General features: G+C 36.9%; 1 protein-coding gene across 1 annotated transcript in view; it reads left to right on the top strand.

Moving 5' to 3' along the window:
• Positions 1-16,853, top strand: part of LOC131067733 (glutathione reductase, chloroplastic/mitochondrial) — a 49,527-nt gene that overhangs the window by 19,047 nt on the left and 13,627 nt on the right. The window contains exons 2-6 of the mRNA XM_058002859.2: positions 9,487-9,712; positions 9,877-10,155; positions 10,279-10,455; positions 10,582-10,635; positions 10,721-10,869. Coding sequence (XP_057858842.2) covers positions 9,487-9,712; positions 9,877-10,155; positions 10,279-10,455; positions 10,582-10,635; positions 10,721-10,869 — 885 coding nt within the window. The remainder of the gene's footprint in view (positions 1-9,486; positions 9,713-9,876; positions 10,156-10,278; positions 10,456-10,581; positions 10,636-10,720; positions 10,870-16,853) is intronic.

Here is a 16,853-nt window from a genome sequence, read left to right on the forward strand (position 1 = left end):
TCTGCGAGTAGGCATGGTGGATCCACCCTCTGCGAGTAGGTATGGTGGGCATCATTGAAGAAATTCCACCCTCTGCGAGTAGGCATGGTGGTCCCACCCTCTGCGAGTAGGTATGGTGGGTATCATGGAAGAAATTCCATGATGAGTTCATTCACCCTCTGGGAGTAGCTATGGTGAACATATCATTTGTTTCATCCATGGGAGTAGCCATGGTGGTAGCCACTTTGAGACTTGATAGAATCCTCTCTAGCTAAGAGGGAGTGTTGAAATGATTAGCTAGTTTGGATCATATTTTAATGATGCCTTGTGGCAATTAAAATATTATCTTATTGTAATAAGGTTAAAGTGATTTATGTCTAATAAGGCTGGGCCCAAATGTAACGTGTGGTTCATGTCTAATAGGGCTAGGCCCAAAAGGGAAACGTGCCTCAACTTGCAAGTTATGTAGGCCCCAAATTTGGGCGCCAAAAAGTGCAAATTAAATATGTAAAATAAAGGGAATTTGGCAAAAGCCGACTTGGGAAAACTTGAGCATGAATCTTGTATATAAACAAGATTCATTCTACACAACCACATCTTCATCAAGCGCCATTTTAGCCTTATGCAAATCTAGTCAGCGAACTTGGAGGTAGAGAGTGGTCCATATCTTTATGCTGTTGCAAGTCTATCTGATCCTTGAGCGAATCCATTGGACAACTTGTTGGGCAAGGTGGTGCTCTATACTACTATGATCTTCTTCTTCAAGTGGTTTCGATATTCTGCTCTCCTTGAAGACATACTACAGCTGCATATACTAGGTTCAGTCTGCCCTAGATTGGTACTCAATTAGATAAGTAATCTGATTCATGTAATCTGCTTATGAATAAAGGAACTGATCTGAATCTTTGAAGCTGGGTTTTTCCTCCAAGAGGGAGGTTTTCCTAGGGTACTTGTGTCTTGTGTTGTGTGCTTTTATTATTATTTCTGCTTATTCTCAATCTGTTTATAATTTAAGTAACTAGATTAATATCTGATTGCATAAAATCAACAAAATTGTCTCACTATAGAATTTCTTTTGTATTATAGTTAAATAAGGGCTTTCTAGAGCTACTCTTCAAATCTTTTCAATATGAGCCTGCATTGTCTATTGCAATCTTGAAAGACAATTTTCAGGGATAATCTTATAGAGATCTTTTAAATCTACCTATACATTGGCATCAATGCCTGAACCCTACTTAGTTATGCAAGAGGCTATTGTTGTCAGTCACTATTCCAAATATCTCCCTACAAAATATGCCCTTCCTTGTTGCCCTTTTCCCAAAAAGAATAACAGAAGGCCAACTTGTTTATGCAAAGAGTTGAAAGTTCAAATAGGTTGTGTGCTTGAAATTTGAGCATCCCATGCAACCCTCAATACTGCCAACCGAGTCAATTGGAGTGAATTTGCCAAGCAGATCAATATCTCTTAAGTGGTGCTGAATTGGAAATTACAAAGTATACACACCCATAGTTCAAAAAATCGCGGACTCGCCTCGGACTCGCGAGTCCTTGGGAGCCGCAAGTCGACTCGCCAAGGACTCGCGAGGTGAGTCCATCTGAAAGACTCGCGAGTCTTTTGCAAGGACTCGCGCGAGTCTTTTGCATGGACTCGCGAGTCTTTCAGATGGACTCGCACGACCCAGAAAAAACGTCATGCAACCTTTAAAAGTGAGTTTTTATTTTATTTTTTGCCTTCATTTGGCGTAATTGAGGGAGTGAAATATCTTATGAAGGGTTTTTTTGCCAAAAGAGAAATAACACTCGACGCCTATATAAAATAATAAAAGTATTTTTGGCCTCGCGGGGCGCTGCCCCTTGACCCCGCCTTGTATTGCGACAGGGAGCGTGCAAGGGACGATGCCCCTTGACCCCAAATTGGGGGCGTTGCCCCCAAACCACCGTTGAATAATATAGGGGGAAACTGCGCTGATGGAAGTAGTGAAAATTTAACCTTCGAGTCTGATTAGGCTCCATATAACAACATAATTAGCATTGAAGAAATCTGGGTATTTAGATTTAGTATTTCAAATTTCAAATATTGCGCGTTTTTAGATCATATGATATGTGTAATGTTTCAATTATGGCTCCTATGTTCTCTAAATGCATTAATTTCTTTATGTTTTTTTGTAAAACTACGGGTTTTTTTTTGCCGAGTCCGTGGCGAGTCCGAGTTTTTGAACTTTGATTACAAGGACCGTAGTGTTACTATAGTGTTACCAATTATGTCACATAACTATAAGGGAACCTTGAGTTTTTGTACGTGGTGAGAATGAAGGATTCTGTTTTGCACAAGGATCTGCCAAGGAACTTCTCCTTCCATTGCTCTCACCATCCCTTCTTTGCAAGTGCCATACCTTGCATTCTTATGTCTGCAATTCCCCATCTTCCTACTGGCGTCAAAGACCACAACATCAAAAAAAAAAGGGAGGAGGCCTTTGATTCCTTCTTGTTAACCCCATGAATAACTCTTAGAATATTCTCAGTCACTTATAAGCTTTTTTGGAGATAAACAAACAAAATGGAGAAAACTTACGATCTGCTTCCAGTATTTTGTCATCAATTGCAATCTTCCCAGCAAGTGGAAGATCCAGTTCATTCTGCATAAATAGTTTCTTTTTCGACTTTTCATAATATCCAATCCCATTGCTTAGCCATAGTTAGGTGAATGCCAAAGTGAGTTGCCCAAATTGGATAATTTGACTTAGTTTTATGAGTTTGCATATTTTATCTAAAGCTGCAGAAGTGTAAATGACATTTCTTTTTCCTTTAAATAATTGATCAATCTCTGAAAATAATTTGAATACAAAAGTTTTAAATTTAAAATAAAATAAATTAAGATAGTGTAACAATATTTAGGTAGAATCAATAATGGATCTTCAAGCTATCATGTCATTTTTTTCTCAAAAATATAAAAGACAAAAGTAAAATTGAAATATGCACTCATGGCTCAAATCTATTCAATATTATACCTACATATGTTTTCCAAAAAAAAATGTAGAAATTTCATTTTCGTAAAATTTTAAAAATAAACCACTACAACTAAATCCCCAACACAAGGGAACTAAATTCTAAGTTAAAATGCCAAGTAGAGGGAATAACCTCTTGTACTAATCACACATTACCATTAAACTATTTCGTTTAAGTTTGTACTCAATTTAAAATAGAATAATAAGAAGATTACCTCAAAGAATGGTGATGAATAAATAGTTGAAATTCCTTAAACAAAGAAGCAAATTTAACAAGAATCCAAGTTTTTGGTTCCAACAATCTTCTTCCATCTTCCAAGTAAGCCATCTAACTCCCATTTGACTCTCTTTTCTTTTTTATCAATTTATACCATGTCTAATTAATCACCATTGATTTTACTTATGCCTACATGTTCATGTCAAATGTTACATGTGCCTATCTAATATATAACAATAATTGAAGCATAATTAATCAACCAATTGACATATATAATCAATATTCTAATAATTTCATTCAATATTGATATCATTGTAATAACATGTTATAATAAATAGCTTAGTTTTAATTATTATAATTGAATGTGTATCAGTTAAATATTTTTACTCATTCGATTTTTTGGGGAAATAGCTTCACATTTAAAATAACTTATCATTCTTTGCATTAAAAGCTTTCTACTAAAGTAGCTAATACAAAATTGCTTCTAAAAATAAGTCACTGCAATGCTTAGGAATGAAATGAATTACAAAGAAATGATGCATGGAAAACTTGTGTATGAAAGTTCATCAATTACAATGACTCATGTGAAGACTTGCCACCTAATGTTGTATCAAGACTTGTAAATGATTACTACACATTTTTGATCTTGTATTAAAACTTGGGAATGATTAATAATGAGTTGTAACATTTTTAAAATAGAGTACATATAAAATTAACAACAAAGTCTGTATTAAATTTATAACACTCTATATCAGTACAATCAGTGTAACTATTGTACCTCCTTTTGGTGCAAGTGCTAGTAATATTGCTACTTTGATATCAATTATAATCAAGCGAACAATCTTGCTCATACACCTGACATCAATGACAACCCATCTTGCTTTTGACATCAAAGACAATATGTCATCTCATCTTTGACATCGATGACAACTTCCAACAGTTTTCAGGTTGGATGACAACATCTGAATTTCCAAAAATCTGTTTTTGTTGTGGATCTCATGATTTGTATTACACTGTAAATTTGTACTCCAGATATTGGAAGTCTAATTAAGAGGTTGATTGGATTTTAGGAGTAAATGAGGAAATTATACTAAATTTTAAAGTATAATTTGCTGCAAACAGATGTGATTTCATTAACAACAGTCAGAGTAGAGGAAAAACTCTCTACAAAGTAAATCTCTGGTGAGAGGTGTGGACCTGTTGGTGTACGCTTTATCATATACCGAATATTAGAATAAAGTACCCAAATATAATTTATCCTCTCTTGAACAAAATCACCACGTATGCTAAGATTGCTAGAAGATCATATGGCGATTCCAAGGTTTCTTTTGTCAGGCTTGACGTGTGGATAAGCTCAATGGGCATTGTGATATGCTAGTAATACACAAAGGGACTTACACTTGGCTCATTCAATTCACAATGAAGGTTTAGACAATAAAGCTCTATTGATTGGGACTTGGATCATGGAAAAACTAAAAAGGAGGCAAGGGTTTAGAAATTATAATCTATTCCTAGAAATTCAAGAGATGGTATTGACTAGGTGAACTCAATAACCACACTTTGCTTCGCCTCGCTTAGGACAACTACACAAAGCGGATGCAATCTTCAAGGGATGTGCTTATGATCGGAAGTTAAGCATACACAAAGGAAAGCTCAAACTAACTTTACACAATGAACAAAAATCATCTGTTCATCAAAAGTATGAGCGGAGATACACCACAAATCAATACTTATCAGATCTTGCATTCAATCTAACATACATTAAATAAATCTAATCTATTGTGTTGAAGAAATTGAAAACCTTGCCAATCATTCAGATAATAGAGATTACAAAGCCTAAAAAGCACACAAGCAATATATTATCCAAAATGACCTCTCGCAACAATATTTCAAAAACCTCTCACTCTCCAAATGAGAGGAGTAAACCTTATATAGGCACACAAAAGTTTTGAATGGTTGAGATCGAACAGTGATTAAGGGCCCAGATTGAAAGATCAAAACCCTAATTAGGGTTTGTTACAACTAACTTCCCCTCGACCAATGAGAAAATTACATTTGGGGACGCTCATCCTTCTTGCTAAATATGAACCAACAATAAAAATAGAATGTTGTTGCATTGTGAAGTGTGCTCTCTAGAAGCTTATGTAAATAAGTCAGGTTCATTGAACTTGGACATGCTGACTTGTAACAATCTGATTGGTTGGAAGATGACGAGGCGCCACCTCGGTGTGTTTGGACATCTTCCCTGAATTCTCCAATTTGTGTGAAGAAATTGTGTAAGTATGGAAATTTGATTCTTCTTGTCACCATCTGATTCTGATTGGGAGCTTGTCTTTAATTCTTCAGGAGATGAAATTCTTCAAGAAGTTGTCCTGATTGCTCCAATAGGTTTGGGATTATGGATGAAATTCCCCAAGAAGTTTGAAATTCTTTTCATCAAGTCTGAGGACTTTTCTTTCTTGGTGCCTTGAGATTCTTTCAAGTGACTCGAATTTGGGGAAGACTTGAGATTCTTTCAAGTGACTTGAATTTGGGGAAGAATCCCTTTGTGAAGTATTTCTCATACTTAGCCAAATTTTGCCCATCTCTATGCTCGGACGAACCTTGCATGTGGACTTGTCTTCAATTCTGAATTTGGCTTGAAACTCCATTTGTGTTTTCTATGATGATCCCGCCTTCAGCTGCCATCTATGATCTGCAAAACCAAAAAGAAATTAAGTTAAGATTCTAACTTTGAGTGCAAATTTTGAAGGTTTGATGGCAAAGTGCTCTGATTTTGGTCCCTTCTACTCCAATTCGTCGATTCTTTTAGCCTTTAACAAGTTGCGAACACTTAGAAATTTTAGAAACCCTTGAAAATTCAATCTGATTTGAAGGTTTGGGAGTGAAATTTGTCTTTGATTAATCTGAAAATGAATAACTTAGTCCCAAAATCTGTGAAATAAATGTTGAAATCAGATTCGAATTCTGGAAAATATGTGAAAATCAGACCAAGTCCCTAATAATCTCCAAAATTTTGAAAAGTAGATTGAAAATCACCGAAGATGCCTTGAATCTTCATCAAAAGGTAAGGAAACAAACTAGAATACCCCTGTCACCTTGAGAAATAGATGAAAACCCTTGTTTGTCTTCTGCTCAATGCCTTCGAAAATTTTTGAACTATTCTCGAGGCTCTGAAAATGCTTTAGAAAACCTAAATTAATCTTTCTTCAAGTGTCTGAATGAGAGAAATGAATGAATGATTCATTCTTAAAGAGTTCGATCTTTGCAATTAGAAACCCAGTCAGTCCTTCTTGTTGAGACATGGACCAGTTAGGACTCGAACCTAGGACCTTCCATACGCTGCTGGAGTGCTCTACCGCTAAGCTACTGACCCCTCTTGGACCAGTCCATCGTCAGTCCGGTGTGGCTTATTTCCAACACCAACACCCCCCCTTAAGCCACACCTCTCGTGTGCTTGGGGCTCCTAGCTTGGACCTGGCTCTGATACCATGTTGAGACATGGACCTGGTTCTGATACCATGTTGAGACATGGACCAGCTAGGACTCGAACCTAGGACCTTCCATACGCTGCTGGAGTGCTCTACCACTGAGCTACTGGCCCCTCTTGGACCAGTCCATCGTCAGTCCGGGTGTGGCTTATTTCCAACACCAACACTTCCAAATTCAAACTAGATTTGTTTCTATTTTTCTTCCATTCATCGAACCTAGACATGTCTTGTTTCTTTGTTGAGTTTAGTCTCTTAAGAAAGTTTCTATTTTGATTTCAGTTGAACTCAGTCGCTTGGGAAAGTTCTGATTTTGTTTCTAGTTTGAGTTTAGTTCCTTGAGAAAGTTTCTATTTTCAGGTTGAGTTCATGAATCAAACTCCATCTTTCTTTATTCTTTAAAATTTTGAAACTTTCTAAAACTTTCTTCTTTCCCCTAGCTTGGATTTTGAAACTTTCTTTCCTTCACCATGGTGGACTTGGAAGAACTTTTCCATCCGCATGGCGGACTCACCTCCTTCATTCCCCTTTAGCAAATGTTTTTGTTCTTCTAGGGGCGGACTTCATGAAATGTCTTCCATCTTATCAAGCAATGAGGGCGGACTTGGAAGAACCTCTTCTCCATCTACATGGCAGACTTGGCAAGAGTCTTTCACTTCTCTTCAAAGTTCTACTATTGCTAGGCGGACTTTATCAAACCTTTGCACCTCTTACTTGAAATATATTTCACATGTGGGCGAACTTCATGGAACTTGTGCACCATAGGCAAGTGAACTTCATGGAACCTGTGCACCATGGGCAAGCGAACTTTATGAAATGTCTTCCACTTTGCAAACTAGTCCTAGGCAGACTTGATCAATCCTTTGCAGCATATTCAATCTTCTTCAAGCCGGACTTGGTCATGTCTTTGCCCTTACCACATGGCGGGCTTCAAGGGACTTGTGCACCACATCCAATCAAGGGCAGAGTTCATAGGACTTGTGCACCACAGCATGGGCAGACCTCCTTGCTTCCATGACCAAGCTAAGTCCCTTCCAAAGCGGACTTCATGACATTTATGCACCAAGTGTGAGCAGACTTGATCAATCTTATACACCATGAGGGCAGACTTGAGGGGAGTTGTGCACCTCTATGGCTAGGCGGACTTGATTAGACTTGTTCCCCTTCCAAGGCAGACTTCATTTGTTCTCTTTCTCCATCATGGGGCAAACTTCTCTTGTTGTCTTCCCTATAGGAGGGCAGACTTCACCACACTTATGCACCTCATACATGGCGAAGTTCATCAAAGTTGTGCACCATGGGTAGGCGGATTTTGGAAGAAGGTATGCACCATTGAGGGCGGACTTGGAGAGAGTTGATCCCTATGATAACCAGATTTGAAATCTCCATAACTTATGCATTTCAACTCGGATCTTCTTGAAATTTGAAATTCATACTCCATTTATCCACTGATTTCTTGTGGATCCCTAAAATCTAGGAACTTAGCTTTTTAGGACAACTTGAATTTTGAGTGGAATTATTGATCATTTTCAATGTAACTCAGAGCCAACAATGCAAACCCTAGATCCCTTTCCAAAAATAGAAAAAAAGCAAGCATCCCTAAAAAATAGGAAAAGCTTTCTAAAAATAGCCATTTCGGAGATTGTGTTTAAAGTGCCAAAAACAAAACTTCCTAAAAAATAGGAAAAAGCAAAAAAAACAAAACTTTCCAAAAATAGAAAGTTGTCCAAATTGACCCAAATCAATTGCAATTTTCATTCTTCGGACTTTCTAGGCTCATTGACGACGTCTAGACTCTATTTTGACCATGGTTTGCACATACCGACTTATGACTTCCAAAATTCGGACCTTTCAAAACTGACAAAATTGGTGCCAAGAGGGTGCGAGACTCTAACAAACCCCAAAAGGAAAAAGCAAGGAGGGTCCGCATTTGCAATGGGGCGATGTGTGAAAAGGGTCACAATAGGACCCATACAGAAGAGAAGCTAAATGAACATCAAAAGGAAGATGAGATGGTTTATCTTCCAGGAGACCAAATATATGGTTCCCATTAGTAATTGTTGGCTGAAAGTAAATACAAGGCACATTGTGCTTCATTTGAGTTCCTCTCCCTATTTAAACAGCCTCAATGTGCTGGCTGTTTAAGCATTTTTTGTATTTGCTGGCATTAGTTGGTGCCAATATGTATATTGGGCACCATTGGCAGGGCACTGACTCATGCCCTGCAGGGGTCCATGATACCTCGAACCCATGGTGCCCTGAAAAACATAGGGGACACAGTAAGGTTGAGGCCAGTGAGTTCAGAGAAGACCTTTGTGTTGATCTGTCACCTAAATCAAAGGCACAGAATGAAAATGCCTATGTTAAATGTTAAGGCTTTGTATCATATTGCACCAATTTTAGCGATTCTTTTTGGTTATTTGTTTTATTATTTAGACTTTGTTTCGCTTTTCCATTATACTAATGTTCCCTTTAATTGGCATACTTTCTCCTTTCTTCAGCAATATCACTCTTTAATCCTGTTTCAGGATGCATTTACACAATTTTTATAGTGTACTCTGTTTGTATTCCCTCAACAGAGTTGTCTGGAAATTTAAGTTATTTTTTGCTTGTTTTTCTTCCTTTTTGTTTCTCGCACACATTTAGTTACTGTAATTATCTCAATTATCTCTGGCTATCATCTAATATAAAACTAGAGTAAAATAGTCATTAACTTATTTGCATTGTTGTTGTTGGGAGATAATAAAAATGTTTTTTTTTTTCACTTTGTAAGCCCTGATAAGTTTTTTTCATGTAGGTGTGTGCTTCGTGGTTGTGTTCCCAAAAAATTGCTTGTATATGCATCCAAGTTTTCTCACGAACATGAAGACAGTGGAGGATTTGGTTGGTCTTATGAATGTGAGCCCAAGCATGATTGGACCACTCTGATATCTAATAAGAATGCAGAGCTTAGGCGGTTGACTGGGGTGTATAAAAATGCCTTGAACAATGCTGGTGTAACTCTAATAGAAGGTCGTGGGAAGGTTTGAGTGCAAGTCTCTGTTCCCTGTAGGATCTGAGTTAGGAAATTCTACAAAAGCAAGAAATGTTATTTTTACTATTTTGTTTTTTTCACATTTCCATTTCAACTTCAACAGGGCCAAATGCTGAGCTCTGACCCACTATCTGTAATGTTTTATATTGTCAGATTGTTGATCCACATACAGTGGAAGTGGGTGGTAAATTATACTCTGCAAAGCACATACTTGTTTCAGTGGGCGGACGTCCCTTTATTCCTGACATTCCTGGAAAAGAATTTGCTATTAATTCTGATATGGCTCTAGATTTACCTTCACGCCCAGACAAAATTGCTATCATAGGAGGTGGTTACATTGCCTTGGAATTTGCAAGTATCTTCAATGGGTTACACAGTAATGTTCATGTTTTCATCCGCCAGAAGAAGGTTTTGAGAGGCTTCGATGAGGAGGTTGGTAAATTTTAGCTTATTGATTTCTGTAGTTTGTTACAGGACTGATGTTTATTTTATGGCTATGGATAATAAACTAATCACTTATAACTATAATCTGATTGAACATGCATGATCTTGTAGATTAGAGATTTTGTAGCAGAGCAAATGGCACTGAGAGGGGTTGAGTTTCATTTTGAAGAATCTCCAGAAGCTATAGAAAAAGCATCAGATGGGTTACTTACCCTGAAGACTACTAAACAAGTTGCTGAAGGTTTTTCACATGTCATGTTTGCAACTGGTCGAGTTCCAAATACTAAGGTATAGTGAATAGATTTTACTATTTAATGATTGTAAAGACCTTTTTCAATACGTTTTGTGGTAGGGAGTAAGAAGTGATCCTGCTCATGGACTAACATCATTTGAAACTGTTTATATGTATGCTAGAATTTGGGGTTAGAAGAGGTTGGAGTAAAACTGGCCAAGAATGGTGCCATTGAGGTATATAAGCAATTGAATTATTTGTACTTAAGACTGCAATGTGAATGTAAGTTAGTTTCATCACTCATATGTTTGGTTTCTGCAGGTAGATGAATGCTCTAGGTCATCTGTTGAATCAATCTGGGCTGTTGGTGACGCGACTGACAGGGTAAATTTGACTCCAGTTGCCATAATGGAAGGAGGGGCATTTGCTAAATCTGTATTTGGTAATGAACCTGCAAAACCGGACTACAGGTATTTTGGGTGCAGTTGATAAACAATATTTTTGGTAGTTGAATGTGCAATTTAAAAAAACTGATCCATTGATTAAAATAACATGAAATTCATCAAAATGATGGTTAAACTTAAGGCAATGAAAATCCATGTTTGACATTCATATGTACTTCAAATTGGTGAATTTATATTAGTAACTGCACCAGTCGTTTTTCCACTACATTCATTGCTGCTTTCTTGCTCCCTTATAGTGTGTTTTGATTGGATTGTCTGAAATCTTCCCATAATGTATTGCTTAATGAAGACATAATCACAAAATGTAACCTGAAAGACTGATGATTACAAAAACAATGCTTAGTGCAAACTTAATAAATGCACAAAGACAAACATGTCACTCATCGAACCCAGTGGCAAGTATAATTGCCCTCAAGATATGAAATTATCTATCTCTATAGGAACTGTTTGTGATAAGCCAAAATGTTTAAAACGGAGTGCTTAATTGATCTAAGCTTTCTATTTGTTGTCCGAGTATGGATTGAACTTTTATTCTCAAATTCTGGTTATTTCATAAACCCACGTGAATCTGGACTCTTGCCCAACAGAAAATGACCTGAACCAAGAAAAGCCACATAGGAATCCATGGATTGGTTTCTCTTTACATTTATGGTGCACTTTCCTTGTAGGGATTGTGTTTTTTTGGGTATTTTTCAATTTTACTTTTACCCAAAGTGTGAGATGAAATTCTGATATTGTAATAAAATATCTGTTATGCTGAAATATGGCTATGGGAACCTTGAAAAAATGTACCATAAAGAAGCTTAATCCCAAACATATCCACCTCCTTCCCTCAGCAGAATGACAGATGTAAAGTTCAAAAATTAAAAGTATTTAAGAGATAATGTGCCAAACATCCAGAAAACTCAAAAAATAACATGAAAGTCAAAGTTCTTTGTAAATCAAGTCTAACTGGATGTGCAAAACACATGACTTGCAAGTATAAAATAGATACGGCTCTTTTCCAATAGTGCATCTCACATCTCTTCCACATTCAATGGCATAAAGAAACAATCACATTATCCTGCAACATTGCCACTAACAACAAATTGAGTGCATAAATTTGCTCAGACAAATTACCTTCTACTCCATTGCAGGGTTGAAGCAATAGAACAACTCCTCTCTAATGAGAAGGCAAAAAGATCTTTGCCGAATTACTCAACTTTCAGGACTCAAATATCTAACAGTTCTCTTAGCCCCAATGTTAGCAGGAGTCATCACAGTTTAATGAAGACCGATCTTCTCACATACAGAAAACACTTCCTCCTGGCATCACGACTTGATGGAATCAAATCTGTCATGCAAAATATGACACAATGGACAAAAATTGATTTCCACAGTGTGTGGACATCATAACATCCAAGGACCAATCTCCAAAAATCTGCCACTCTATAATGGTCAAAACTGCTTTGAAATTAAATTGAATTCTTTCTTCAAAATGCTGGGTATACAATACTGAACTTTGTATCTTTTGCTGCTGTATCTCTGCGACTAAAGCTCGTAATTAGTAGTCATCTTAACTCCTCACACTTTCTATTGTAATACCTATTATAATAACTCTTGTATGCTGCTATGGCTATTTTTCCTGGTTACAGGCTACCCATATATTTGTAAAAGTTATTGCAATTTCCAATTTAATAAACAAGTTATATGCTAGATAGTGTATTTCTGATTTTTGGTATTATTATTATGACAATAATATTATCGTCTTTCTTTTCTGCAGGTCTGAAGGATGAACATGTATCGATTTCAATGTCTTCCTTTTCTTTTGAATGATGTATATATAGCAAGGCAGCCATGATCAAGTGGCACCTTGATCGGACATGTCTTTTAGACATGTCCGACCAAGATGTCACTTGGTCGTGATTGTCTACCGATTCACTTCGGTGTTTATGATAACTAATCGGTGCTATTTGTATATGTTAACAGATCGATATAAACACACTCGATAATGAATCGGTGTCAAAGCAAATGATAATGGATTATAAACTAGGTTGCCGGTTCGGGTTTGGGTTCGAAGAACCCGGTATGCCGATACGGCAAAATTTTGAAAAGGGGTTTGGGTTCGTTAGTAGAAAAACATGTAAATTTTATATATATATATATATATATTTATATTTTGATATTTGTGAAGCCTATAAGTATGAATTAAAATATGCATGTCACATAGCATCATATAAACAACAAAACAAACATAAACTTGTAATCATAGCATCATGATCATACCATAATTGATAATAGCATCATATACATCAAGTTTAATATCAAAATGACAAAATATTCAAGTATCATTGTTTCAACTTTCAACAATATAAACTTAAAGTTTAATCATCAAATGGATCATCTAATTCTTCATCCTCCTCCTCCTCCTCCTCCTCATTGACATTGACATTACATGAGCCAATGCCACTTGCACTTGCACTATAAGTTGGCTCAATTTCCGAGTCATCAAGTGTCAATGCAAGAAGCTGAGAAGCAGGAGCATCCAAATCAGTATGCTCTGGCTCTATATCCCACATCTTTGTTTCCCCTTGTCCGTAGTCATGTTGTTTGTGTGAAAGAAGACGTAGGTTGGAATGCACATATACTAAATTCTCTGCTCTTTTTGATAGCAGCCTATTGCGCTTTACTGAGTGGATGAAAGAGTATGTGCTCCAATTTCTTTCTGAAGCAGATGAACTAGCAACCTATGAAGACAAAGTAAACAATTAAAGTTATACATTAATAAAAATAAAATTACTAGCAACCTATGAAGACAAAGTAAACTATAAATAAACTAAAACTTGTAAATTTAAAATTTTAATTAATTAAACTTACTTGTGATAAAACTTTTATAGCGAGGGGTTGTAGGTGTTGGAAGCATGTGCCATGGAAGTACCACCAGCTATGAGCATCTTTCTTGGATCTATGACGAAGTGCATCAACACTTAGACCATTCCCATTTGCGAATTCTATGAACTCATTTGTAACAACATCTTGCAAATTATCATCGGGATATAGTCTAAGAAATGCTGCCTTGTATCCATCAAATAGTTCTAGATCTCTCCATGGTGGAATCCTTCCTGGTTTATCAAGAAATTGATTGCTATAGTACTTAGGTGTCAAGGCATAGGCAAGAAGGTGCAAAGGAGTGGTCATCTTATTCCACCTCTTTACAATAATTACTTCCAGTTCTTTGAAGAATTTCTCCTGAGGATCATTCTCTTTTTCATTTATAGTGACCTTTATTTTTTCAATCATTGAATCAATGCCATCATAAATCTCACCTATGCAAGGCCTATCCATGTTTGTATAGCAAATCATGCTCATGATGGGCTCAGTGATACTTAGGAGATATGTAACAAGATCCCACCATTTCTCATTCAATATTCTATCCCTAATTTTTTCTGCCCTCTCAGTGCTACTTTGCTTCCATACAGTCCAATTGGTGCTGATCACCATATTGCATAGTGCCACTCTAACTTTCACAAGTCGTCTTAAGACGATTGTGTTTGATGCAAAATGGGTCTCAGCAACCTATAACACAAATTAATGCCAAATGATTAAAAAATAATGCCAAACTTTAAAGAAGAATACACAATATAGCTTACACAATGATATTATTAACATTGAAAATTCAAAAAAATCAGAAAATGTAAAATTAAATTACTATTTCACTTACCTTCAATAGCTCCAAATTCGAATAGGTTCTAAAAATCCCTCAAGACATGTGGTGGTTTGTGATGAACATCTGGATGTCCTCAGCCTCTGCATACACATCTCTGATCCATTTTATTTTTTGCCCAATCCTTTGTAGCATAAGATTGAGTGAATGTACCGCACAAGGTGTCCAAAAGATGTGATCATAGCATTGCTCAACCAACAAACCAGCAGCTCTACAATTTTTTGCATTGTCCGTTATGACTTGGACAACATTGCGGGGTCCCACAGACTCAATAGCAGAGATGAGAATTTCTGCAATAAATTGGCCATCTTTTATTTGGCCCTCACAATCCACAGCTCTCAAAAACATTGCCCTTTTAGGCGACACCGCTATGACATTGATCAAGGGACGGTTTTTAGCATCTTTCCACCCATCTGAAACAATTGTTACACCTGTCTCAACCCATGAATCCCTTGTGGGTTTCAATGCATCTTCAACCCTCTTCACCTCTTTCTCCAATAATGTTCCACGTACCTTCTCATAACCAGGGCCCTTATACCCTCTTGGTGCCTCATTAACACTTTTTATCATTTGCTTCCAATATGGGGAGCGAACAACATTGAATGACAACCCATTTGCATAAATGCACCTTACTATATCTTGATCAGCATTGTCTCTACTTTCATTTTGGAATGCGGTTTCTAAAGGCCCCTTTGTTCTTTTACGTGTCAAGGGTGGTTCACTTTGAGGTTCATTTGTGGCAAAGAAAGGGTGGTCTTATACCACAATACTGGGATTAGAAGGGCCTTGCATTCCCCTTGTTTTCTTTGATGCGGTTTGGTTCAATCTACGGGCTTCCCTCTCTTCTGCCGCCTCATGCTCCCTAATATATTTCATCACTGTCTCATCTAGGATAGGTTTACCATTTTTTCCAGGGCATTTTTTGATGCCTCTTCCTTTTATTCCACACAAATGGCCTACCACCCGATAATATGAACTATTACGTTCAATATCACATCCATGGCATTTCCAATGGCATCCCCCACCTCTCAGAAGTTGTTTTATAATGTCCACATATTTCCATAAGGGACAATTTGGATCATTTCTTTGTTTTGCAATTATTTGTTCATTGCCAATGGAGGAAGATGTAGATGCCATTCTAGTTCCTATGGCAAGAAATAAAATAAACATATTCAAAAACAAAAACTAAATAATGAAAAAAAATTCAAGTTTCATGTTTGACAATTTGTGAAACAAAAATAGTTGGAAAAAAATGTTTAAAAACCTACCTCTTGCAGCCAATGGAAGCTTGAAAATGTATGGAAATGATGCTGCAACACTTGTTGAAGCTTCTAAAATCAGTCTTCAACTCCTCTTTGATCTTGGAAGCCAAATTTTGTTCAACCTTTCTTCAACCTGCTCTCATAAAAAATTTGTTTGCAACACAAATGAGGTGAAATGAGTCAATAAAATGTTTTAGAAGTGTTTTTTAGGTTATAATTTTCACTTTTTACAAGGCGGAATTGAAAAAAAAAAAAATTGCTTTGTTTTTTGACTTTATGGGCCGCCCAGCCGCCCAGGTTCGACTGGGTCCGCTCGGGTTCGACCAGGGTCGAACCCACCCTGGGTTTTTCGAACCCTGGTCGAACCCAGGTCGAACCGGACCCGTACCACGGACCCGGTCGAACCCGGACCCAGACTCGTACCAGGGCGTCCCAGGGGCGAACCCGGTAACCTAGATTATAAACACACCCGATAATGAATCGGTGTCAAGGCAAACAATAACAATAACTAATAGCATTATATGCTATTGGGTTAATACCCCGATAGTATATTAATGCCGATTCATAAATGAATCGACATTAATATGCTATCGGGTTACTAGCCCGATAGCATTTAGATCGACGCTTAACTGTGTTAAGTAGGTCGTCGATCTAATCCATCTTTATCCAATATCAATATCATAATCAAGATCAAAGGTTACAGTCTGATAAACATATTCAGTTCGGAAAGCATAAATCAGATAATCTAGTAGTATAGATGAGTAAACCAAAACAAAATAGAGGAGATTAACGAGTTAGGAAAATCTTATCTTGCAGAAGCTACTAATGCATTAACACTCCCTCTTAGCTTAGGAAGATAGATAAAGTAACCTGCATCACATTTCTTTTTCCATAATGTCAGTCTCTAAGAATATATATCATCTATACATATGATATGAAGTATCATCAGAACATAATATACAAATATAAAACATCACTCTAAGCATGTGACATAGAGTATCACCTAATCATGTAATATAAAAGAT

The sequence above is a fragment of the Cryptomeria japonica genome, chromosome 8 (genome assembly GCF_030272615.1).
Source record: "Cryptomeria japonica chromosome 8, Sugi_1.0, whole genome shotgun sequence".
Taxonomy (NCBI): Eukaryota; Viridiplantae; Streptophyta; class Pinopsida; order Cupressales; family Cupressaceae; genus Cryptomeria; species Cryptomeria japonica.